Here is a 23632-nt window from a genome sequence, read left to right as displayed (position 1 = left end):
AAACAAACATTAGCACAGCTGGCAAAGAGTGTAGGCAGGTGGTTCCTTTGGGATCCTAAAAAAGCAGGATACAGCTGAGAACTCTGTGACATCGTGGATTCAGAAACTGCTGGAACTATCCAATCCCTGTGGTGGCTGCCCCTTGTAGGGGTGGTGCCAAGGGTGGCTTGGGGGTTTAGGGCCTCCTAAATTTCCATTAGGCCCCAACAAATATACAATATAGCTAAAAAACAAAAAACAAAAAACAAAAAAACCCCCCAGTGTATTTGTTACGAAAACGCAACTTCGAGATGAGTCTCTAGACCCCACAGTCCCCCTTTGGATAAACTCTGGAGCTTTACAGCTGCCAGAGATCCATTTGCTGTCCTCTGCTTTGCTAACCATCTTCACTGAGTCTTTAATAACAAGTGGGGCTGGAAGGCTGACCAGTGCCCTGATTCATTTTCATATTGAGTCATTGCAGGTCCCAGGCACAGGTTGATAATTATCTAACTGTTAGATTCTAACACACATTGGATGGCAATATAAAGGATCCATGAGGCAGGGTCCCCTTCTCAAAGAACTTCAGAGGAAAAGTTAAATGGCAGTGCAGGGGTTAACTGACACCATTGGCAGCAACTGATGGTCAGAGATGACTGTGCTGTGTCAAAGGCACACAGAACAAATATGCACAACCGAGTTCATAGGCAGGAGAGATCCTGTGGGCTGGAGAGAGGAGGTCAGGCTTTGTGGAAGAGTGAATTTGCCCTGGGGCTGGAGGATGAGTAGGAGCTGGAAGCTGAGCAGGGAGGGTGGAGGAGGGTGTTCCAGGCTGAGGACCAGCATGGGGTGTGGCTGGCAGAACTAGAAGCGCAGCATGGGACTATGTGATGAGTGGGCCTAGCTGGGAGGTCTGACGGATATGCCCAGCCCAGGCAGTGAGTGTGATGCTGATGTCAGGGCTGCCCACAAACTTAAACAAAAGCCTGGGAACACAAACGTGGTATGCACCATGCTAACCAATGTGGGAAAGAAATCACACATGGAGCTGCTTCTAAGACACATTCAGTAAGATCAGACATGGGTGACCATCCTGCGCTTCTATCCTGTGGGCCAGGGCAGCACTCCCAGGGAGAACCGGCATCTTCAGGTGCCAGGGTCCCTTTGGGAGGTGAGTCTGGGCCTCGCCTGTGATGGGCCAGCTGCAGGGTCCTTCTGCACTCAGGTCCTCTGCTGAAATGATGTGACCTTGGTTTTGCAGGAGGGCGAAGATGGTAGAATAGGCTGGCCTGGGCAGGTGTCCCTTTTAGTTGTCCTCTGGGTAGTCTCTCTCATGGCCTGTTGATCCTGATAGACCCCAGAATACCTGTGGTAGCCCAGAGATGAATGAGGCCTACTTCAAACAATGGCCTAATGCTGGGGCTTATCTGGCCTTTGTCCCACCAGAAACCAATCAGTTCCAGGAAGAGTTTTTCAGCCTGGCCTGAACCCTGCCAGTCCAATAACAGCATAGCCCCTGGCATGTGGTGAGCACTCGATAAATATTTAGCTGATGGAATTCCCACTCTCTACATCTCTGACAGCTATGTGCCTCCCAAATCCTTGCCCAAGCAGCCTCACCCTCTTCCTCACTCTCCAAGCCTTCACAGAGGCCACAACTGCACCATCTCTGTTGCTATTCTCATCATCGAGACACCATCTACCATGCTTCTCCCTCCACTCTGTCCCTACCCCAGCTCTCCAGGACCCAGCCTACTGCGATTCCCAACTTGCTGGCTGGTCCCACTGTGGCTTCTTGGGAAGTCTGCAAGGATGGAAAGCCCATGTGAGTACCTAATGGCATGGGGTACTAAGAAAGAGGAGCAGCAGAGTTCTTGGTCCAGAACAGGCTAGCAGGGAAGAGAAAGCTGTCTGAAATCTATCTTAATGTATCTCTCTGTGTGTGTGTATATACACATATATGGACATCTAAGTTTATGAGGCATCTTTGCATGAATATATATGGATATATCTTCATTTATTGACTTAATGGATTTTTTCTGCCTTCGTCAGCATGTCTTTGGTTATAAAATCTGGGGTTTGGGAATCTGATCTGCGAAGAGAGAGCATGAGCAGCCGTGAGAAGGCATATCCCAATTCCCCACCCCTCAACCCTCAGCACCAGAGGCATTGAAGGAGAGGCAAGACAAGCACTTAGGGTTGTTTAGGGAGTTGCAACATCCTATGAGAAGTGGAACTAGATGACAATTGAGGTCCCTTTAATTCCAGTGAATTTAAATCTAGACTGCTTTGTACAGTAACCACACATGATTAAGTGGTGGTTGAAAGTGTGATGTTGTGGGGCAATGGAGCAACAGTGCTTATGAGAATGGCCCCTGGTCAGATGGATCTGGGTTGAGGCACAGCTGCATAACTTAATGATTGTATGCTTCTGGGCACGTCTCCTAGCCTTTCTGTGCCTCAGTTTCTTCATCTGTAAAATGAGGACAGCAATAATACCTATTAAGGTTGTAGTGAGAATCAATGAGATAACACATATGATAACACACGTGGTAAGTGCTCAGTGAATGTTGCTGGTGGTTGTTAAGGCTGTTATTCTTGTTGAAGGATGCAGTTTTAAACACTTCGGTCCTCAGATGAACCATCTGGCTCTATGGAGTCAGCCTTAACTGTCTTCCCAGCTCCCATCCTTGCTCCTGACCTAAAATTCCACTAATGGGGGAAAGAGCTCCTGCCCTCAAAACACCATCCCATAGCCAGTTCAGCTGGACACCAGGAGAACCTAGCCAGGCTGCACTCCACTCTGACAGCTTTGGCTTCAGTTAGGGTCCACCCAGCTGGACACTTGGAAGGGACAGACCATTCAATCCCAAATTCTGAGGCATCATCCCTTTCCAGACCAGCCAGTGACACACTCCTTTGTCCCCTAAACAACAGGAGTCAGAGATATGTTTATGTGGTGCCTATCCAGGGAGGATGAGGATTCTGATGGGCAGTGACTCTGCAGCCTGCTTTTAGGTTGTGTAAATGAAACTTATGCAAATGAAGCAGCCATTTCTGCTCTTACTCCCTATAACCAGCTTCCTTCTGGGAGAGAAGGGCCAGGCTCACTCTTTAGTTGTGCTTCCGGGCCGGATGCAGTGGCTCACACCTGTAATCCCAGCACTTTGGGAGGCCAAGGTGGGTGGATCACCTGAGGTCAAGAGTTCGAGATCAGGCTGGCCAACACAGTCTCTACTAAAAATACAAAAGTTAGCCAGGTGTGGTGGTGCATGCCTATAATCCCAGCTACTTGGGAGGCTGAGGCATGAGAATTGCTTGAGCCCAGGAGATGGAGGTTGCAGTGAGCCGAGATCACACTGCTGCACTCCAGCCTGGGCGACAGATTCCATCTCAAAAAAAAAAAAAAAAAAAAAAATATATATATATATATATATATATAGCACTTACGGTGTGAGCCCTTGCAAAGGTTGCTTGCCCTAGGCTTGTCCTTCTCTCTACCCCTGAGTCCCTATGTTTGGACTCCTCTCTACACAGCAACAGGTTGGGGGATTCTCTTAAACCCACCAGCAACTGTTCAACCTGGCGCGTGGGCAGGAAACCTCGAGATTAAAATCTGATAACCTGGAAGGGATTGTCAGATCCAACCCCATCATTTCAGATGAGAAAGCTGAAGACCAGCGAGAGGAAGAAAATTCTCCTGTTAAAGCACACTGGATGAAGACGTGCTCCACTCCCAACCTCCAGAAAAAAATCACTGATAGAGTGGCCTCCACTGTTCACCAGTTTTGCCTTTGTATATGATATTTTCTTTTCTGAGAGGGTTGAGAATCCCCATGCAGTGCTCTTTCTGGCAAGGGCATCATACTTTGCAGATTTTACCTTTATTATCGTGGAAAACTTGACAGTCACGGGGAGCTGTTCCTCTTCTTTTGGACTTGGAAACAAAAGAACCTCACTGGGGAGGAGTTCTAGAGGAGAGGAATCTAAGTGGGGGTGAAGGGAGCGAAACCCTGGGCTCCCAGGGGAAGAAGAGTGGGCCTTCAGTTGCCTTTAAGAGGCCTCTTGCCCCTCCCCTGCCTCATAAGGACTCTGAAACATTTAAACCCCAGAGGCTGACTCAGTAAGAGTCATTTGCATAATATTTTAGGGTGATTTAGCCATGCGCAGCTACATGTGGCTGATTTAGCTATGCTGGGCTTGGTGGTAATAAGAATAGCCCTGGTTCTGACAGACACATCCTATATGTCTCTGTCCAATGACCCCAACCCTTGCTTGGGCACTTAAACTGCTTGTCAAACTTGGACCAATCACCTTACTGTGTGCCAGTGTCATGCTAAGCATCAGGAATTTGAAGATGAATCCAACCTGTGGCCCCTTGAAAAGTCAGGTCTGAGACTTGGAAGTAGGTGTCTGTTTGGTGGGGATCACCCAGAGATCAGCCCATGGGTGTCCCTAATTTGGACAAAGAACCCCCCCCAACTGGAGCCATCTTGGTGTGCCTGCCTGCATGACCTATTTTTAAAGCTGCAAACAGCTAGCATTACCTGTTCTCAACATCTGGCATTACCTACCTGCTTAGTCACCTTCCCTCAGGCTTCAAACAGCTGTAGGGCCCCACCTCCTATCCATCTAGGGTCCCTCCCTTCCATTTTTCTTCCTGAAAGGATCTGGAGACACCAGCTCTATAAGTCCTGGTGTCTTTAAAAGGATCAGCTTGAGGAATAAGGCTCATTTGAGAGCTGTGACATTCATCTGACTCTAGTGAAAGTACAACAGCCACTCCCTTTTTGGCCTCCAGCTGGGCACCATGAGGGCCTGCATCCCCCTGGTATTGGCCGTGCTGTGCAGCCTGGCCTGGGCTGGTAAGTCACTATCTGGCGGGCATGGGATTGCTGGCAGGGCGGGATCTTGCCTAAAGAAGCAGAGAATTGGGGAACTGGTAGAGGGCAGGGCTATGGGACAAGGGAGGGTAAGCTCTGTTCTAAACCCACAGAACTCTTTTGGGTTGTCCTTGTCTGAGGGTGCAGGTGTTGTTCCTGGAATGGACTGGACTATGTGGAGAGAGTTGTAGGGCTGATGGTCTGATTTCATGGAAGTCCCTTCTTGACACCTTGGAGGATCAGCCCCAAACATCCCTTAGTCCAGCCTGACTTTTGATCTCCCCAAGATTTTGTTGTCTGGGGCCACTGTATGGTATAAAGCTAGGGATGGGTTCCATGGGGTCTAGTGGCCTGGCTGCCCTTGGTCACTCCTTCCACTGCCCGGTGGCAGGTGAGGTTGTCTAGGGTGTGATCTTACTTTGTGTAGTGCCTTAGGAGGTGGGCAGGCTTAGGAGGAAACTGGAAGGATCCTTAACCAGGAGGTGGGCCACGTCCTATCTGGGGCTGTACAGGGGTCAGAGGAATGGATCTCTGTTGCAGTGTTAGGGGAATTAAAGAATAGAGAAGGGACCTGGCCCACAGTTATAAGAGGTTCAGGGGATGGGACTGGCAGAGGAACAGGACCATGTTCTTGTTTAGTAACTGTGCAAAATGCTGGTGCTGATGTGTTAATTGGTAGCTAGTGGGTGGGTGGGAAGGACTGCCAAGGGAGGGGCTGAGCTGAAGAGTGTAGGGAGAATCCTCCTCTGCCCACAGGAGAAAGAATCTTTCCACTGGGTTACTCCTGTATGGGACTGTGGAAAGGATTAAATGAGATAATGTATGAGAAGCACCTGGTGCAAAGTGAGATCTCAGTGAATTGGAAATTCGCTATGATTATGACTATAAATATTCTTGGGACAAATTCCACTTGGGGTCATTTCCAATGGGGTTGTGGAAAGGAGACCCCTAATGGGATTTTTAAATGGAAAACCCTTGGAAGAAGAAGTTGTGCCTCTCAACTGTGGATGAGATAGTGTGCCTTACCAGGAACCAGCTCTGCCTGGGCCCTACTGGTGGAGAGGGAGTGGGAGAGCATGAGGGTGGGCCTGGGAGCCACCGGCCTCAGCCCTGTTGGTGGGAAGGAAGGTGGAACCTGGGGGGGCTTAATGTGGAGGGGTGGCCAGCAGTCTTGGCATATCCCAGCCTTAGGAAAGGAGAGCAACTCTGGACATTTGGTCCCTGGGAGGACATCCCTGAGGGCAGAGGTAGCAGTAGCTTTAGAAGTGTAGGTGGAGCTCTTGCTGCTGGGTCAGAGGGCAGTATCTGCTTCGTCTGTGGGATGGATGGGAAGTGAGGTCAAGTGTGTGAGGCCTCCTATGGTGGCAGAGAAGAGGCTCTGCACTTGTTGATACTATCCCAACATCTCAGAACTGAGAGGCAAGAATATGAATCACACAGGGAATCATTGACAGCCTCAGGTCCTCCTTTATGAGCTGGATGTCTGTGGAGAACCTTGGTTGATTTTTTTGGTTGTGAATGGAGGCAGGAAGCTAGTCCAAGGGGTGAGGCTTCTTGGTTGACTAGGTCTCCATGGAAACAGCATCTGGGGCCTTCTGAGAGGTACAGACATGTAGAATGTCCCAGTCATCAGAGGGGCTGAGCGCCAGTGTACAGGGACACTGTGTCCACCCAGGCTTGGGACCAAGCTTTCTTGATGGCCTATGGATAGGGAGTGGCTGTTCTGGCATATTGAAGTCTTAGAAAGTACAGAGAAATTGAGCATTTCATAGGGAATGGAGGAAGAATCTGAACCCAAGAGAGGAAAGACTCAAATGAAGAAAGGCAGAGAGTCAGAGAGGTGAGGCAGAGGAACAAGAGGCACAGGTTACTAGAGCAGTGATTCAGGCACCTGGCTTGGGGAGCAAGGCTTACTCAAGAGTATTGGTGTCAATGGCACAGTGTGGGGGTGCTGGAGTGATAGGGTGACTAGTTACTCATCAGAGTGTCCCCAGAATGTCATGGCAAAGTGCCTGTGAGGAAAAGTTCCTCCCACCCCTGCCCTCCACTGTCAAATCCCAAGGTCACCTTGGAGCAGACCAAGTGCACAGAGAAATGTGAGAAAGTGCTGGCATGGGGCTCTTGCTGGAGACAAAGTTTTTGAGCAGAGATGAAAAAGCCCACTCAGCTTGGGCCGGCGGGGGTGCTCTCCTGCACGTCCAGCTGACTGCTCGCTTGCAACCCTTCTCAACTGGTGCCAGCTGCTGGAATGAAGTGAATTCTTTCCCTGGACTCTGCTGATTTGGCCCATTAAAAACATTGCCCTGATTTGCCTGAATTCTCTCCCTTTGGATTCTGGGTGTACTGCCAGGCTGACTGAGTAGGGAGCTGATGGGCTGAAAATTTCTCCTTAAGATCTTTGCATTCAGGCTCCAAGGGAGCATCATTTAACATTCAAGAGGAGTTCCTGTGGGCCTGAAGGAACAAGTGGCCTTGGGCCTGGTCTCTTTTAGGAACTGGAAACCTGCCTTCCTGGCCACCTTGGAGGCCTGACAATGCGAAGTTGTCTGAAGACCTGGGTTAACCTTGACCCGATGCCTCTCTGATATAAAGAATACAGACCTGTATTGATGAAGTCAGCCGGGAAACCAGCAACACAGATGTGCTGACAACCCAGCCCAAGGGATGGCCCTGTTGAAACCCTGGGAGAGTGTCAGCTAGATTAAGTGTGTCAATAGGGCCACCACACAGGGAAGACTTCTCCACCCAGTCTGAACACTTGTCACTTGGAAGATGGGCATGAAATATTGCCACCATTTATTCACCTGACAAATACTTCTATAGTACTACTATGTGTCACTTGCTGTCCTAAGTGCTTTACACATATTAACTCATTTAATTCTTATAAATATTCTATGAGATAGGCTCCATTATCATCCCACTCTTACAGATAAGAAAACCAAGGCACAGAAGTTTAAATAACTTGCCCAAGATCACATAGCTAGAAAGCAGTGGAACCAGAATTCCAGCCTCAAGCAGTTTGGCGCCAGAGTCTAGGTTCTTAACCTCTCTGCTATGCCGTCCCTCATTAGACACAGTATCAACCCTAATCCCAGAATCCAATACTAGGGACTGGTAACTAAACCCAACCTCTAATATTTGAGCTCTAACCACTCCAGGCTTAAATTAAAATACTATACCTGTGTTGAATCATAACCAGAACCAAGCCCCCAAACAAAACAGGGATTATTCATCTTTTCTCATCCTGACACATTCCTCAACCCCGAATGTCATCTTAAGTCTATTCCTGTTCCTTACCCAAATATCAATACAAAATTGTTAATTTATCAACTAATTTAACTCAAGCCCAAATCCTAACTGTAGTTCTTAACCTAACTAACCCCAACACTCGTCCAAATTAGGTTTCAGTTTCCTCACTGATACAAATTCTGATGCCGATGGTAACTCTGACTCTGATCTTGACATTCTCGGTAACCCACAGTATGACCTCTGAAGCCAGCGTTCGTGAAATCCAAACCTCAGGAACCTCAAATCGAACAAAGACTCTTATCACCCTTAAAGCCCAGAGTGGATAGTGGGTTTCCACTGTTCCTTCAAAATGTCTTGTCTTACGTCCCTTGCGACCAAAACCTTGCTTCTGCAAACCATTTGGCTGCAGTGGGGGATGTGGTCTGTGGTTACACAATAGAATGCTAGGCCAGAGCCCAATTCTCACCCGTACCCACCTCATTCCCCACCCTGAGCATAAATTAATCTGAATGTACTCCAAAGATGGGAAAGAACAGAAAGATGTGACACAGGGGGAAAGAGGGTACAGAGAAGACAGATGAAGGGGAGAGAAGAGCAAAGAAGCAAAGAACATAACAGGGATGGGATAAGAGCCCGGGGAAGGTCAGAGGGCAGGGGACATCCCTGGGACAGCATCTACATGATAGGTGAAGGGCCACACCCAGTTCACAGACCTATTTCTTTGGTGTGCTTAAAGTTTTACATGGTTGGAAAATTTCACATCAAAATGAAGATTTATCTTGAAAAAAAAATGGGAGCTCTGGCAACACTGAGCCCACATCCCAACATGGCAACAATCAGCTGGAGCTGAGCATCAGCTGCGAATTTCAGATGGAGCATTGCTCTCAAGCTTGTCACGGTCTCCATTTCTTCCTACTGCCTCAGACCCTGCTTCTTTACTTGTTTATGTTCTGGGCCTAACCCAAATGCCTATTTGGGTTTGTAATCCTGGTCTCTTTGATGAGCCTTGAAATATTTGGTGGGTGTTGGGCGGTGGGGAGGAGGCTTATGTTGTGCACGGGAGGCTGTGGATGTACTTCTCCCTTGCAGAGAGTAATGCCCTTCCCTGCCAGGTACACTCCTGTCCTGATCTGTGAACCCTCCTGTAGGAGGCACCTTGGGGAGGAGAACAGGGTCTCCATAGAGCTGAGTTTGTGACCTTTACTGACTATAGGAAAAATGGAATCCTGTGCATCTCGATGTAATGAGAAATTTAACCGGGACGCTGCCTGCCAGTGTGACCGCCGGTGTCTCCGGCATGGGAACTGCTGCGAAGACTACGAACATCTGTGTACTGGTGAGCCTCCTTGTGAGACGAAGGCACGTCCAGCCTGTCTAAGGGGCCATTGGCCTGGGTGTCCAGCAGGCCAGAGCAGCGTTCAGAGCTGACAGGGGCTCTAAGGATCTGGACAGAAAGCACCGAGAGACAGAGGCAGGGTCAGGACTTTGGCCACCACTTTTCTCAGGTTTTCTAGGATGCCCCCAACTTAAAATACAGTAGATGTCATTTACCTAGAATTCTGTCTGAACTACCAGTATTAACAATATCTTGAAAGTTTAAGTACCAAATTCTAAAAAAGGGTAAAATGATAAAAATAATATTTTAGTATGTATGACATTACTAATTGTCATTCAACACTTTAAATCACAAAAATGTAAAAATGGTAGCAAACTCTCACAACTCGTGTACCGCCAGGAAGACTGCATGGTGTCATCACAGTGACGGACACGATTCATACCACTCTTCCTCTAGTGAAGGGACCACATGGCACAACATCTCCATACCGTCATTTCCAGCCCACCAATTAGAACAGAACATGCGCCACCTTTAACTGCATAGTTTTAAATGAATACTTGAAAAAAATAATGTATGAATAATCAAATTGTTTAGGTGCTTCCAATGTTGTCAACTCCCAGATTAATGATCTTCTGCTTTGTGACATCATTACCTAACGTGGCTCCAGTGAGCATGTTTTCACAACTGGGAGTCAGAGTGCATGGATTGCCAGCACTTAGAACACAGCCTGACACATAGTAAGTGATCAGAAGATGTTTGCTGACTGAATAACAACTTGACTGGTAGTTCTGATGGTAATAACTTTTCAGTAAACTCACTAGTAGATTCCGAATCACTTTGTCACAGTATTGTTTGTTGGGTGTATGGAGGGGATTGGGGGGGTATTATTCCACTGTGTGATGAAAGAGGAACTCAGAGTCCCCAGGAACATTTCTCCCTGCCACACCACCACCAACCTCAAATCCACCCTTCTCTGCCCAGAGCTGAGCTACAATCACTCAGCTTGCAGGTGAAGGGAGTGGGGCAGCAATAGGAATGTGCTTTTCTGAACATGCCCTTTCCCTAGACACAGTCTTTGTGGCCATTTCCAAGTGGGGCGAAGAAAGAAGGGAAGTTGGAATCTCAGGAAACAGCCCTTATTCCTTGAGGCCCTGAGAATTTACCCTGAACTCTGATGAGAAGTTTTTCTAGGTACAGGATGTTCCTAAGTGAGGGCCTTGTCATTAGGACAGCATCAAGGCTCTATCCATCTGTCAACTTTTGTTAAATCAGAGTTTTCATCACCAAAATCAGAGTTTTCAATCCAGATGTGTCACCTGGGGAAATTATTTTCCTTTTTTATAAGTTTTCTATAATGTGTCTTCCATTGGAAACATCTTCCATTTTCTGTTTTCATCCTCATTATTTGGTGCCCGTCCTTTGGACCCCAGCCCCTGGTTGGGATTTGCACCCAGTGCCCTTGCTTGTCCCCTGAGGCTGGGGGAGCAGAGAACTAGAAACCAAGCAGCAGGGGAATTCTCAGGTTATTGGTGACTTTATTTTCTATTTACCTGCAGAGGACCACAAAGAGTCAGAGCCATTGCCACAGCCGGAGGAAGAGACAGAAGAGGCCCTCGCCAGCAGTGAGCCTACCTCCCCAAAGGGGGGCCCTCCAGATAAAGCAGGAGGGACATGAGGGTGACAAGGAGGGGCGGCCATGGCAGTGGCACCAGGCACAGGCCTCAGCCAGATGAGAGAGGCTTGCTGGACTCTGGGAACCTGGGCAGGAAGAAGCCTGGTGGGGCTCAGCCAGCCTGGGGGGGCTATGGGGGCAGGGTAGCTAGGAAAGAAAGCCTGAGGCCTGGAGAGGGAAGTGGAAGAGATTTTATTTTTAGAATGGGAAGATTAGAAAAACAGCATGCCAGAAAGTAAAGATCGGCATCAGAAAGGACTTCCTGACTGTGAAGGGTGTGCACGAATTAGGCTTGTTTGTTTTCCTTCCCTGGAGATCTTTGCTGGGCAGAGTCAAGAGAGCCAGGCTAGGGAGGGACGGCCTGCGGGGTGTTCAGAGCGACCTCTAGAGGTCAGCCCGGGACACACCTCCCCTGTCTTCTCAGACTTGTACTCGGCACCCACCTCCTGCCAGGGCCGCTGCTACGAAGCCTTCGACAAGCACCACCAATGTCACTGCAATGCCCGCTGCCAAGAGTTTGGGAACTGCTGCAAGGATTTTGAGAGCCTGTGTAGTGACCACGGTTAGTCTTCTGCTCCCTTAGCTAAGCTGCAGAGACAGAAGGACTCTAGAGCAGGTTCTCAATGTGTGGTCCCTGGACCAGCAGCAACAGCAATGTCTGAGAACTTGTTAGAAATGCAGACTCTGGGGCTTCACTCTGGGCCTACTTAATCAGAAACTCTGGAGGTGGGACTCACTTTCCCGGTCTACCAGGGCCTCCAGGTGATTCTGATGCATGCCCAAATGTGAGACTCCTCCTAGGGGGAAGGGGCCGGGGACATTCTGTGGGCAATGCCTGTGCTGATTTTACAGGTCCTTTAGGCTCTGGGCCCCTGTCTACCACTAGGGTGTCCAACTGTGGCTCCCCTCTGTCCATGCTGGCTTCTTGAAGGTGCCCAGGAGGGGATGCACACAGACAATTTCCTGCCCGCCCCCCCTTCCCTCTGGCTCTGAGGCCACCCCTCTCCTAATTCCTCCCAGAGGGCTTCTCCCAGAGCAGTGATGCCATAACCAAAGAGGAGATTCAGAGCATCTCTGAGAAGATCTACAGGGCAGACACCAACAAAGCCCAGAAGGAAGATATCATTCTCAATAGCCAAAACTGCATCTCCCCGTCAGAGACCAGAGACCAAAGGGATCGCTGCCCAAAGCCGTGAGTTCCCGCAGTTCCTCTTCCTACCCCCCAAATCTCGCCCCCATCCTTGCTTCTTTTGATGCCTTAGGTCTTTTATCCTCAAGTCAGGCAGGATCAAAGGGAGAGCAGAAAAAAAAATAGGTCTCTAGAGACAAAGCCATCTTGAGTGACTGTGGATATCCAGTTGGGAGGGTTTCTGTGATTAGCCAGGTTGAGGATAGAACAGCTCTTCCAAAACATGAGGTAGAAGAAAAGTGACCCGTGGCTTTCAAGAGTACCCAAAGTGCCCCCTCGGCTCCTGAAGCCAGCCCTCGCCTGCCTGCCCCTGGCCTGTCTAGAAGTCTCTGGAGGGGCTGCTGCCCCGTGTTTGGGGCTCTCAGTGGGTTTCCCACTGCCTCCCCCAGACTCTTCACTTATGTCAATGAGAAGCTGTTCTCCAAGCCCACCTATGCAGCCTTCATCAACCTCCTCAACAACTACCAGCGGGCGACAGGTCATGGGGAGCACTTCAGTGCCCAGGAGCTGGCCGAACAGGACGCCTTCCTCAGAGAGATCATGAAGACGGCAGTCATGAAGGAGCTCTACAGCTTCCTCCATCACCAGAGTGAGTGAGCACCCCCAGGCCCCAGGGTGCACGAGTCTGTCTGAAGGGAGCCAGGCGGGTGGGGGAGGGGAAGGTTAGGAGGGCAGGTGAGGAGGCGGTGGGGACTCTGTGGAGGTCAGTGTATATCTGGGAGGGATGAGGGATGAGGCCAGGGGGAAGCCAAGGAGAGGTTAGGAACCCAACCAGGAGCTGACACACCCTCTGGCTGGTTGGCTTGGAAATCACCCCACCTTTGACTTCATGTTAACTGCCTTATGCATGCCCACCCTTTGCTACAGTCTCAGGGTTCTCTGCTGGGCATGAGCCTCCCCTCACATCCCAACCCCACCCAGGGCACGTCTCAGTCACCTCTGCGATCCAGGAGTTAGCCCCATGTTTCAGACAGGTAGAGTCACTGACTCTACTCCCTCCTCCTGCACTAAAGTCCAGGAATCGGGTTGGCTGAGTCCACCTTTTGGCTGGAGAAACAGCATCAGAAAATCAACAAAGGTTCAGAGAGGGAAGTCCTATCGGGAAGAGTTGTGGTTGGAAAGCCTCCAGATAGAGATACATTAGAGTCAGACCAAAAAAGATTTTGGCCGCAGGACTTCTTGGCATGGGGTTGCGTTTGTTAGTGTTCTGCAGATTCCTTTCCCAAACTCCAGGCAGCTGGGCTTTGTCTGAGGGGTGGCTCTGTCTGGGTCTTCCCTCGTTGTCCCTGAGAGTGCCTTGGCTCAGAGCTGCTGCCTCCCTTAAGAGTTGGTGACACTGTTTTTAGGTAAAGTGGCAGTGACACAGAGTGACTCTATGAAGAAGCTGCAATCCTGTGCTGCCCCCTGGCGTTCTCTTTGTAGTAAATACACAAGAGAATCTTGGAGGTCTAGACTGAGCAAGGGCTTTTCAAATGAGAGAAATGGAGGCCAGACAGGCTAGACTTATCTGAGGCCACAAATGAGTTGGAAGCAGAGCTGGGGCTGGAACTCAGGGTTCCGATGCCAAGGCCAGGCTGTCCCCTTACTCACTCTCTCCTCGCCTGTCTCCTTGTCCAAATCCCGCTTATCCTTAAAGTTCTATAATAGTTCATATCCCACCACATTTGTGAAGGCTGCACCTGCCCCAGCTCACTCTGGCTTTCGGTACCTCTGCAGAGTTTGGAGTGTGGTCCACAATAGCCTTGGGTCAGAGAGATTTGGTTTAAATCTTGGCTCTGCCACTTGCTAGTGACTTGACCCTGGGCAATTTATTTGATCTCTCTGGGGCTTCCGTTTGAAATGGGGTTTTTGAGGATGACTGCTTATAAAGCACCCAGTAGAAAGCCTGGCACTCAGTCCGCGCTCAGTAAGGGTAGCTATTCAGTGTGTGAAGCCATTCTCTGTTATTTTTTGTATATTTAGTCTTGTTTTCCAAATGTGTTTCAAGTCCTTGAAAGGAAGGAATATGTCTGGTATTTCTTTTGTATTCACCGTACAAAATTGTGGGCAGTGAACAGTCAATCTTTGATGGTTCCCTCATTGAAATCTCCAGCCCTGAACTTTCCCAAGGGCCTTTTCAACAACTCCACTTAGCTATCTAACTGATATTCACACAGAACTTAGTGTAGAAAGAATTTTTGGTTCCCCTCTATTCCTCCTTACCTGCTCCTCTCTGGGTCTTCCCCATTTCATAAATGGCAACATAACCCATCCGGTTGCTCAGGCCAAAAGCCTAGTAGTTAGATTTAATTGTTCTCTTTACCTCAAAGTTCCCTACTCCCATCTCCTCCATCAGTAATGTCCATCACTCCCACTTCAAAATATGTCCTGGGCCTACTGCTTCTCTCTCCTCCTCCGGAGTTAATACCACTATCTAAGCCCCATCAACTTCTTACATGGACAAAGCATGAGCCTCAAAACTAATCTCTCTCTGCTTCCACTCATACCACCCCATTGCCTTTTTAACATACACAGCCAGGGTGATCTTTGAAATGCTCCTATCATACAATTCCCCTGCTTAAAATCCTTCAGTGGCTCTGCACTACCAAGAAGTTACAGAGTTGTTAAAGAGATTGGTCTCTGGAGCTAGACTGAGTGGACTCAAGCACTGTCTCCACCTTTCATTAACTGTGATCTTGCATGAGTTTCATACTTTGTCTATCTCAGTTTCTTCATTTCTAAGTTGGGGATAATTAGTATCAACCTTATGTGAAGATTCAATGTGAGGATTCAGTGTTACATTGAAAGCACTTAAAATGGTACTAAATGGACAGAAAACAATTAGTAAATCTAAAATATTTTTTGTTTTATTTCTATTTGCCTGAGATCTGACCTTCTTGCCATGGCTTGAAGGATCTGACTCCTGGCTGCTTCTCAAACCTCCTCCCCTACCACTCTCCTCTCCTGCTCCAGCCTCACTGACTTCTTTTGGTCCTTTGAACAGCAAACTCAAGTCTGTCTAGAGCCTTTGCTCTTGCAGTTCCCTCTACACAGAATAATCTTCCCCCCAGTTCTTCTTCTTTGTGTAGCCAGTTCCTTATCCTTCAGCTCTCTGATAAGTACTACCTTCTCACAGAGGCCTTTCTGTTCTTCCCTTCTAGAAGACTCCCCCCTGCCTCCTGTCCCCAATGTGCCAGCCCTTTCCCATCATTACGGGCTACTCTGCTTCACAGCACCGATTTGAAATCATATTTCTTATTGTTTACTTGTTTATTATTTGACTCGTCCACTGGAATGTAATATAGATAGAGACTATGTCCTCGCTATTCCCAGCTGAATCCTCAGCCTTTAGATCTGGACCTGGCACAAAATAGGCATCCCATAGATAATCATTGAATAAACAGCTGAACACATTTGTTGATTGAACCCCCATGTTTCTTGACGTGTGGAACAAGTAGCTCTTTAGGTCTCTGTTTAGCGCTCCCAGGACCTGGCCCTGCCTCCCCTCTCCAAAACCCTCTGTGTTCCTCTCTGTAGATCGCTATGGCTCAGAACAAGAGTTCATCAATGACTTGAAGAACATGTGGTTTGGGCTCTATTCAAGAGGCAATGAAGAGGGGGACTCGAGTGGCTTTGAACATGTCTTCTCAGGTGGGAGCACTTTTCTTGGAAAGAAAGAGTTGGAGGGATGAAGAGGAATGGTTTTGCTCAGGAGCAGGGCAGCCCTGGGTATGGATTAATCAGCAGTCCGGCCAGCTAGCATGGAGGGACCCATGCATTCTCCCCCACCCAGATGGCCGGGGGAGGGGGGTGTCTGAGGAGCCATTCTGAGAAACAGTCTTTTCTGGAGTACCTAAGGGGGAAAGAAGACCAGATGCTGGGGCTCCCCAGGGGGCACATCTAGGACAAGACACGTGTCTGGGAGCAAGTTTGCCTACCTCTGAACAGTCCTTTGCTTCCAGAGCCTGGCCAGCTGCTTTCCAAGAGGGCCATGGTCTGTTCCCCCCTGTTCTACCCCATAAAACTCCCACCAAGCCTGGCTTGCTGCTGGAGTAATGGCTGAGAGAGGTCATCAGGATCGCCAGAAGGAAGGATTCTCCCAAGGGCTTGAGCCAGAAGGGGTGCCTTCCTGAGGTGAGAGATAGGACTGTGAGAGACTCTGGGGGCTCAGAGCAAGGGGCCAAGCAGCTAGAAGTCAGAGACTGGAGAAGGGGGAAGCCTTGGCATGGGGTGGAGAAAGGGGATTGGAGGAGAGGGTGGGGAAGGAGCCCAGATTATCCATCTTGGACTCTTTATTACAGGTGAGGTCAAAAAAGGCAAGGTCACTGGCTTCCATAACTGGATCCGCTTCTACCTGGAGGAGAAGGAGGGTCTGGTTGACTATTACAGTCACATCTACGATGGGCCTGTGAGTACACGACCTGGAAAAGCCTTGTCAGCGCCCAGATGTCCTGCTCTCACTCTGCATTCCAGTCAGACTTGTCTCTCAGCCTGACTCTCATGGGGCAACCCCAGGCAATTGTGACTATGATGTCCTCACCTGCTGGACAGCCAGTTTAGCCAGCCAGGACACTGGAATTCCCTTCCAAACAGTGAAGGCTTAACTGCAAGGGACAGGAGGCAGGAGGCACAATATTTGGGTGGGAGCCTGGAGCCTGGGGAGGATTCTCAGAGGGAAGAACAAAGATATGCAATTACTCCCTGCCTCAGTTTCCTTAGAATGTGGCTGAAAATTTCAGCCTGGGCTAGTCTGAGCTAAACTTCATACACTTTGTAAGACAGAAACCTTTGCTGCCCGGTACCAGGAAATAATTTGGGGGTAGTAAACTATCCTTCTCTTCCATGTGTGAGGGCCATTGGGAATAGTGATGTCCTTGATACCCAGAGATGGATCCTATGGATAGTGATTTTGGCCTTCCTGGTAGATGTGCACTAACAGCTCCAGGCAGAGGGTCTGGGTGGGCTCAGACACCTTAGCAAGGCAGACTGGCTCCTCTATTTAAAGAATCCAGTCTCCTTGGAAGGTTCACACAGGCCCCTAATGGACCCTCAACAAATACTGTCTGACTGTTGCCATTGGGCATCTGTTCTACTCCACTCTGTGGCACTCACCAGACCCCCTTTTCTGCCCTTCCCTCCACAGTGGGATTCTTACCCCGACGTACTGGCAATGCAGTTCAACTGGGACGGCTACTATAAGGAAGTGGGCTCCGCTTTCATCGGCAGCAGCCCTGAGTTTGAGTTTGCACTCTACTCCCTGTGCTTCATCGCCAGGCCAGGCAAAGTGTAAGGACGGGGCCAGCCAGGCCTGGGGAGCAGGCTGGGGCTGCAGGCTGTCCTCAGCCAGCACAGAGTCAAGAGACTTGGACTCTGCCACAAAGAGGCTGAGAGGGTTTGGACAAATCTGTGCTTTGGGCCTCAGTTCTCTTGCTTGAACAATTAAGTTTCTGGATTGGTTTGGTGGCTGCCAAACTTCATCTTAGCAGCAAAACTATCTCCCCTCATCCCCTCAAAGTGAAATCTTACATAGGACCTTAATATATGAAATAGAAATGGAGTTGTCCTGGGGCTCTCAGCCTCTTTATTTGTGCCCTGAGGCTACTTAGGGGAACCTAGAGCCCCAGAAAGTACCACTAGGAACCACGGGGCCTCATGTTCTCTAATATTCGGACACATTAAGTTTTCCCACTTCTGAAACCCTAAGCAAACATTTAATTTCTGAGGATTTCACCTCTAGAATCTGGGATTTTGGAATACTGCTCTGGGAAAGATGAGGAACAGCATTCTTTAAGAAGACAAGAAATAAGGCAAAGATTTTGAAATGGCTCCTTGCACATGGGGAGCTGGAGGCAGCTGCTGAAGAAAGCAGTGCCAGCTCTGTCTTTCAGGCTGTTTAAGCAGAACGGAGCCCTTCTGCTTAGGTTGGGCTTGATCCTTCCAGTCCAGGGAGAGGCAGGGTGAAGTGGGGAGCCCCTCTGATTTCAGGATCTTTCCCCACAGGTGCCAGTTAAGCCTGGGAGGATATCCCTTAGCCGTCCGGACATATACCTGGGACAAGTCCACCTACGGGAATGGCAAGAAGCACATCGCCACAGCCTACATAGTGTCTTCCGCCTAATAGAACTTTGAGCCAGAAAGGGGTATGAGGGCTCTTGCAAGACTGAAGTGCTATCTTCTCCGGACTAGAGAGAAGAGGGAGACGACTGGGAGGGATCACCAAATCTCAAAGCAATGAGAAGCATTCCTAAATCCCAAAGTGCCCACATGGGAAAGAGATAAAATGTACAAATTAGAAAAATTGGATAAACAGTCAAACCTTTATCCTCTAGAATTTTGGCAATGTAGACTAAGAAACAGAGTCCAGGCAGAGAAGGTAGGAGCCCTCCATAGCTCTCTGCCCTCATGTGTGGGGGAACTAGGAAGAAGTCCTTTGACCTCCCCAGGCCTCATGCTTCCCTTTAATGTAAAGGGAAGGGGTTTCCCCACTTTCCTGTTTTCGGGGTTGGTGAAAGGGCAAACCCTGATATTTTTACTGTGATAGTGTTTTCAATTGTTCTTAGGAAGAACAGCTGATAGAAATTCAAGATTACTATAATGGCTGTTATTATACACAGCTCTGTAAACTACAACTCAGCCCTGTGTTGCAATCCTCAAAGAAGTAAGGCCACAGTAATCAAGCAAGGGCCTTTGGTTTTTTCCAGTGTTAGATCCTCTCAGAACAGAGTCGGGGAGAACTCCAATGCTGAATGGAGAAGGGTAATAGGTTGGTGCAGTGAATGGGCTGAGGGTGGGGTGGCCTTCTCCAGGCCTGAGTGTTTTTGTGTCCAGCTCAGTATCTGCATCAAGATGTTTCCCACTTGTGGATATTTAGTGCAGCCACAGACTTGTATTTTGATCCCCAATGTTTTTTTTGAAAGAGTTCTCCTCATAGGAGGAAGATTCAGCATCAGAAAAAGAAGGAACCCACAGCTTGGTGTCATTAACATAATTATTTTAAGGCTTATCCAGCAGGCATAATTTGAGTAACTCTAGGAGACCAGAGAGACTGTGGTTCCCTATTTTAACCTCAATTATGCATTTGTCCCCCAACCCCACTGAGAACTAAATGCTGTACCACAGAGCCGGGTGTGAACTACAGTTTAGAAGGTTCAAGTTTCCAATTAAAGTCATGGAAGAAAACTTGAAATGAGTGTCTTCTTTGTATATGGTCTCCCTCCACTGTCTGTCTCCCTGCCTTTTCCCTGGAGCAGGGCTGGGAATGATACTTTTACTCTAGCGTTTTTTCAGAATGGCTTGAAGAATGCGGTATCTGGGTGAAGTCCCTGTTGACTCACTAAGTCTCTCTAGCCAAGAGGGGAAGAGAATTCTGTAATATGAAGAGTGGAAGGAGCATTGCATACAGATAGTGAGGCAGGGGGTAAATGGAGATTGGTGGTCCCCATCCCCAATAACCAGTTCCCTTGATCACATACACAGGAGTATAAGGACATTTCTGGATGTAGCTTCTGTGGTTGCAGAGGTTGACTACACTGGGGGAAGAGGAGATGCTAAAGAGATACAGAAAAAGACTTCTTATCTGTAAACAGATTGCTCAAGCCACAATGCTAGAAAATAGTCAGATATGAAGGGATACCTCTGGCAAGTTTATAGGCTGCAGATAGATGAAACAGGGCTGTGTCCTGCCCTTTCCCAGGGATGTTCACAGTCAACGGGCAAGACAGTGAGTCAGCAGAGCACAGGGGTAACAGGTACAGGCTCTGAAGTCATGTTGCCCAGGTACCTAGCCAGGCTCTGTTGCTTACTGGCCATATGAGCAAATTTCTTACTTATTCAGATTGTTTCCTCACCAGTCAAATGGGGATAATATTACCATTGTTGTGAGATAAGGAATGTGAAATAACATGCTAGTCTTTCTTATAGTAATAATTGTCTCACTTATGATACAGATTTAATTTTATACTGGGAGAGGCAATTTACTATCCCTACTATCAGCCTTAACCTTCACCTACTGGTGCCCAGTACTTGTGCTCTTCATAGGCCTCTTCAGGTCTTCCAGGTAGTCCAGTAGGAGACAGAAAGACAGAAATGTAGGAGACAGTACTGTATTCCAGGGTCTGGGCCTTAGCTTTGCAGGAGAGAAGGGTAAGAACTAACATTTGTTAAGCTGTTACCATGTCCCAAGCTGTGCTAAGTAGTCCTTTTATATTCATTTTCTCAATCTGGTGGGTATTTTTATCTTCACCACTTTAATTTTACCTAGACAACTGAGGCTCAGATTAAGTCACATTCTTAGTCAGTAGCAGAATCAGGATTGCAAATTCAACCCTTTTCCTTATGTTGTAGTGAGCCTGGATTTCTAGTAGTATCTACTCACTTATTCATTCATTATTTTAAAAATAATATTTATTAAGACCCTTTACAGAGGCTGCTGGTTACCCCTCAGTGTCTACTCTCCTCTTCTTCCTTATTCATTGAACTCTTAGTTTTTAGGTACACAAATGACTGTCAAGAGTACAGACTCTTGACCTCCCTTGCAACTGGAAGTAGGCGTGTGTCTATGTCCTTACCAATGGCATGCAAAAGGAAGTATTCTTAATGGGCAGGGGGTACCGTTATTCCCACTCTTGCCCTTTGCTGCTGATGGGATTTCAGACAAGATCATGGGAGCTTGAGTGGCCAGCTTGAACCATGAATGAAAGCCATGTGCTGAAGATCACAGAGCAGCCGGGAAGGAGCCTGGGTCTCACACTGGAACTGTCACACTAGTCCTGGATTGCTTATATTCAGTCTTATATGAAAGAGAAATAATCTTTCATGTTTAAGCCACTCTTATTTTGGGCTTTCTGACACATGCAACCAAACTTAACATAGTATCTCCATAACAGGAAGTTCCAAGGTTCATTTTCTTCCTAAAGTTACTTAGCTAATACTTCCTTTCTTAAGATTTACATTAACTGTCAGACTCTTTAACTATTTGAAAGATCCCAATAATTGTTTTGGATATTAAAATTAATAGCATTTACAATCATTAATTGCAGCATTTTAATGTTGCAATAATAAACACTCCTGTTTATTTCCACTGACCATTACAATTTCAACATATAAAACACATAAAGAGGTTTGTCTCTTTGAAAATAACTATTCAGGTATTAATGGTAAGTTCAACTGAGATGACTGGAGTAGATGAATAAAAGAGACATAAAAGAAAGGCATGATTTATACATTTTGTTGAAATCCATTTGAAGATAACTGCCAATAGAAGTGGGGAGGTCTGCATGGAATCTAGGAAAGACCTTAAGGTGGCCTAGGTCTGAGCTCACAGCAGAGAAGGCTGCCATTGCAGGCACAGGTTTTGTGGGACAGCAAGAGCCTCAGAATTAGGTGATGATGACCATCAAAACCATTTGATTAACTTTTCTCACTTTGACTCTATATTCATTAAGCTACCTCTGATTATTATGTGGTTTGAGTGAGAAAAAGAGAGAGAGAAAAGAGGGGTCACCTAAGGGTCTATGAGGTTTTACCAGAGTAGCCAGCTAGCTCCCTTATCTCTCATCTCAATCAACTCTGCCAGAATTAATAAACCAAATGTGGTTGCTTTTGTTAAAAACACCAATCAATCAATATTTGTTTTTAAATACTTAACAAAAAAATTCTTAAAAAGTCCTCTATCTCCCTAATACAACCAAAGAATAATTCATTAGTAAATATTTTGATGTACACTTAATGATTTGACTACCATGATTTTAAAATACAAAGATACCAATAATTAAACAATGGGAAGGATGTGCTAATGATATGACCTTGTAAGAAAGGACCCCAGCCTAGTTCTTCATTGATTAGCACCTGGGTTAGTGGCTTCCAGCTTCAAATGCACAGCTGTATCCTATGCTTTAAAAAATTCTGATTGGCTTCACTCAAGACTAGTTACATCAGAATCTCTGGGATAGGACCAGGAATCAGTATATATATATACACACACACACACACTCACATGTATATATATATACACTCCCTAAGTGATTCCAAAGTTCAGTCAAGACTGAGAACCACCGATCTGGATTTTGAGAATAATATTTGAGGTTACAGTCCTGTTTTAAATGAAAAGTTTCATTAGTTTGTGTTTGCTTTTGTGGACTTCTGCAGTTATTTTTGTTTTGCTTTCGTTTAAGAGTTGTCATTGCAAGGATGACTCCCTCACACGGGAAGCAGAAGCAAAAAGTGTTAAAAGTTTCGTTCTTTTTTCTCTGATAAGTCAGGGCATATCTAAAGACAGAGTGTAACACTGGCACATGTCAAAGACAGACTCAGAGATAGATTCACTCAGAAAAGGAGTTTACTTGCAAAAGATGCAAGGGAGTTAGACGGAAGGACTAGTTTGCCAAATACCAGTACTTCAAGAAAAACAAAAATACCCTAAAATTAGCAGGATTACCAGTTGACAGTAGTCTGTTCATGGTGGAAAAACAGTAACTTTCTCACATGGTTATACTCACAAAGGTCAGACAAATCGTTAGACATTAGCAAGGTAAATATTAGAGTTTAAACTGTTTGAAGGGAGTCCAACGAAATAGTCAAGGTTTTATTGTTTTGGAGATCAGAAAATCAGGATGATCCTGCAGTTTTTGGGTTATCCCCTATTAAGTTTAGTCATATTGGAAGGAGGCAGAAGGCTCAGATATTGCTTTTACATACCCTCAAGCCACCAAGCTGGTTCCATCCTGAGAAGGAAGTCACGAAGCTTACTTCCTGCGCGCGCTCAAGCCCAGGCTAAAGGGGGCGGGGCGAGGCCGCGGGGACTTGTGGGAAAGCGCAGGAGGCGGGGCTCTGCGTGAGTCACTGCGGGGCTGACGGGGCTGCAGTGCGGCGGGTTACGGCCTGGTTAGGTGAGCGGGCGTTGCGGTCCTCGCTGCCCGGAGCAGCGTAGGAAATCCTTGGGGTGGCCGGTGGGAGGAGAGGTAGCGGTTATGGGTAGCGGTGAGGCGGAGCGGGCTAGGGCTAGCGGTGGAGGCGCACGTTGAGGCGGCGCGTCGGTGTCCAGGGTAGCGGCGTCCCGGGGTGCGCGTTCCCGGAGGGGCTCGCCCTGGCAACACGGGCCTACGCACTCTGCTTTGCGGACGGACCCTCCACCCTGCTGCCCGGGGTATTGGGCGATTTGCAGTGCTCGGGAAGGCAGAGCCGCCCTCCCGCAAAGACGGCGGTGGGACCCGCCCCCTTGCGGCGTGGGTGTGCGGCGTTCGCCCGGACAGCGCGTGTGAAAGTGATACCCCAAGCGCTGGAAGTTTCTGATTGCTGGCTCGCACCCCTGCCCCATCGCAGGGTCCCTGGGAGAGTTTTTGGGTCTG

The 23632-nt window shown here is 47.9% G+C and overlaps 2 protein-coding genes and 1 long non-coding RNA gene across 5 annotated transcripts in view; 2 read left to right on the top strand and 1 right to left on the bottom strand.

Moving 5' to 3' along the window:
* The window catches only part of LOC144332827 (uncharacterized), a 30078-nt gene extending 7054 nt beyond the window's left edge, over positions 1-23024 (bottom strand). The window contains exon 1 of the long non-coding RNA XR_013400975.1: positions 22983-23024. This is a non-coding gene — a long non-coding RNA (uncharacterized LOC144332827). The remainder of the gene's footprint in view (positions 1-22982) is intronic.
* ENDOU (endonuclease, poly(U) specific) lies at positions 1496-19473 on the top strand. Of its 2 annotated transcripts, XM_077953976.1 has the most exons (11): positions 1716-1804; positions 3641-4844; positions 9325-9447; positions 11004-11069; positions 11544-11681; positions 12140-12311; positions 12698-12897; positions 15825-15938; positions 16589-16695; positions 17431-17573; positions 18288-19473. In XM_077953976.1, the coding sequence occupies exons 2-11, from the start codon at positions 4790-4792 to the stop codon at positions 18403-18405; spliced, it is 1236 nt and encodes a 411-aa protein (XP_077810102.1). In that variant the 5' UTR covers positions 1716-1804; positions 3641-4789; the 3' UTR covers positions 18406-19473. The 2 variants fall into 2 exon arrangements, with proteins under 2 accessions (XP_015007018.3, XP_077810102.1); XM_015151532.3 differs by lacking the exon at positions 3641-4844 and having other exon boundaries at positions 1496-1804.
* A 92-nt stretch (positions 23025-23116) lies between the features above and the next one.
* RPAP3 (RNA polymerase II associated protein 3) overlaps positions 23117-23632 on the top strand; it is a 44008-nt gene continuing 43492 nt past the window's right edge. Inside the window, exon 1 of one of the 2 annotated variants that reach the window (XM_077952589.1) lies at positions 23117-23173. The gene's annotated coding sequence lies outside the window, so the exon portion shown is untranslated. 2 annotated transcript variants of the gene reach the window in all.

This window comes from Macaca mulatta, chromosome 11 (assembly GCF_049350105.2).
Source record: "Macaca mulatta isolate MMU2019108-1 chromosome 11, T2T-MMU8v2.0, whole genome shotgun sequence".
NCBI lineage: Eukaryota > Metazoa > Chordata > Mammalia > Primates > Cercopithecidae > Macaca > Macaca mulatta.
The sequence above is the reverse complement of the archived record's forward strand: the minus strand, read 5'-3'. Positions and strand labels throughout refer to the sequence as shown.

Bases quoted from the DNA above. Each gene is read 5' to 3' on its own strand.
- ENDOU (XM_077953976.1), top strand. From the start codon at position 4,790: ATGAGGGCCTGCATCCCCCTGGTATTGGCCGTGCTGTGCAGCCTGGCC. The intron at 9,448-11,003 runs GTGAGCCTCCTT...ATTTACCTGCAG, and splicing joins CTACGAACATCTGTGTACTG to AGGACCACAAAGAGTCAGAG. The intron at 17,574-18,287 runs GTAAGGACGGGG...CTTTCCCCACAG, and splicing joins ATCGCCAGGCCAGGCAAAGT to GTGCCAGTTAAGCCTGGGAG.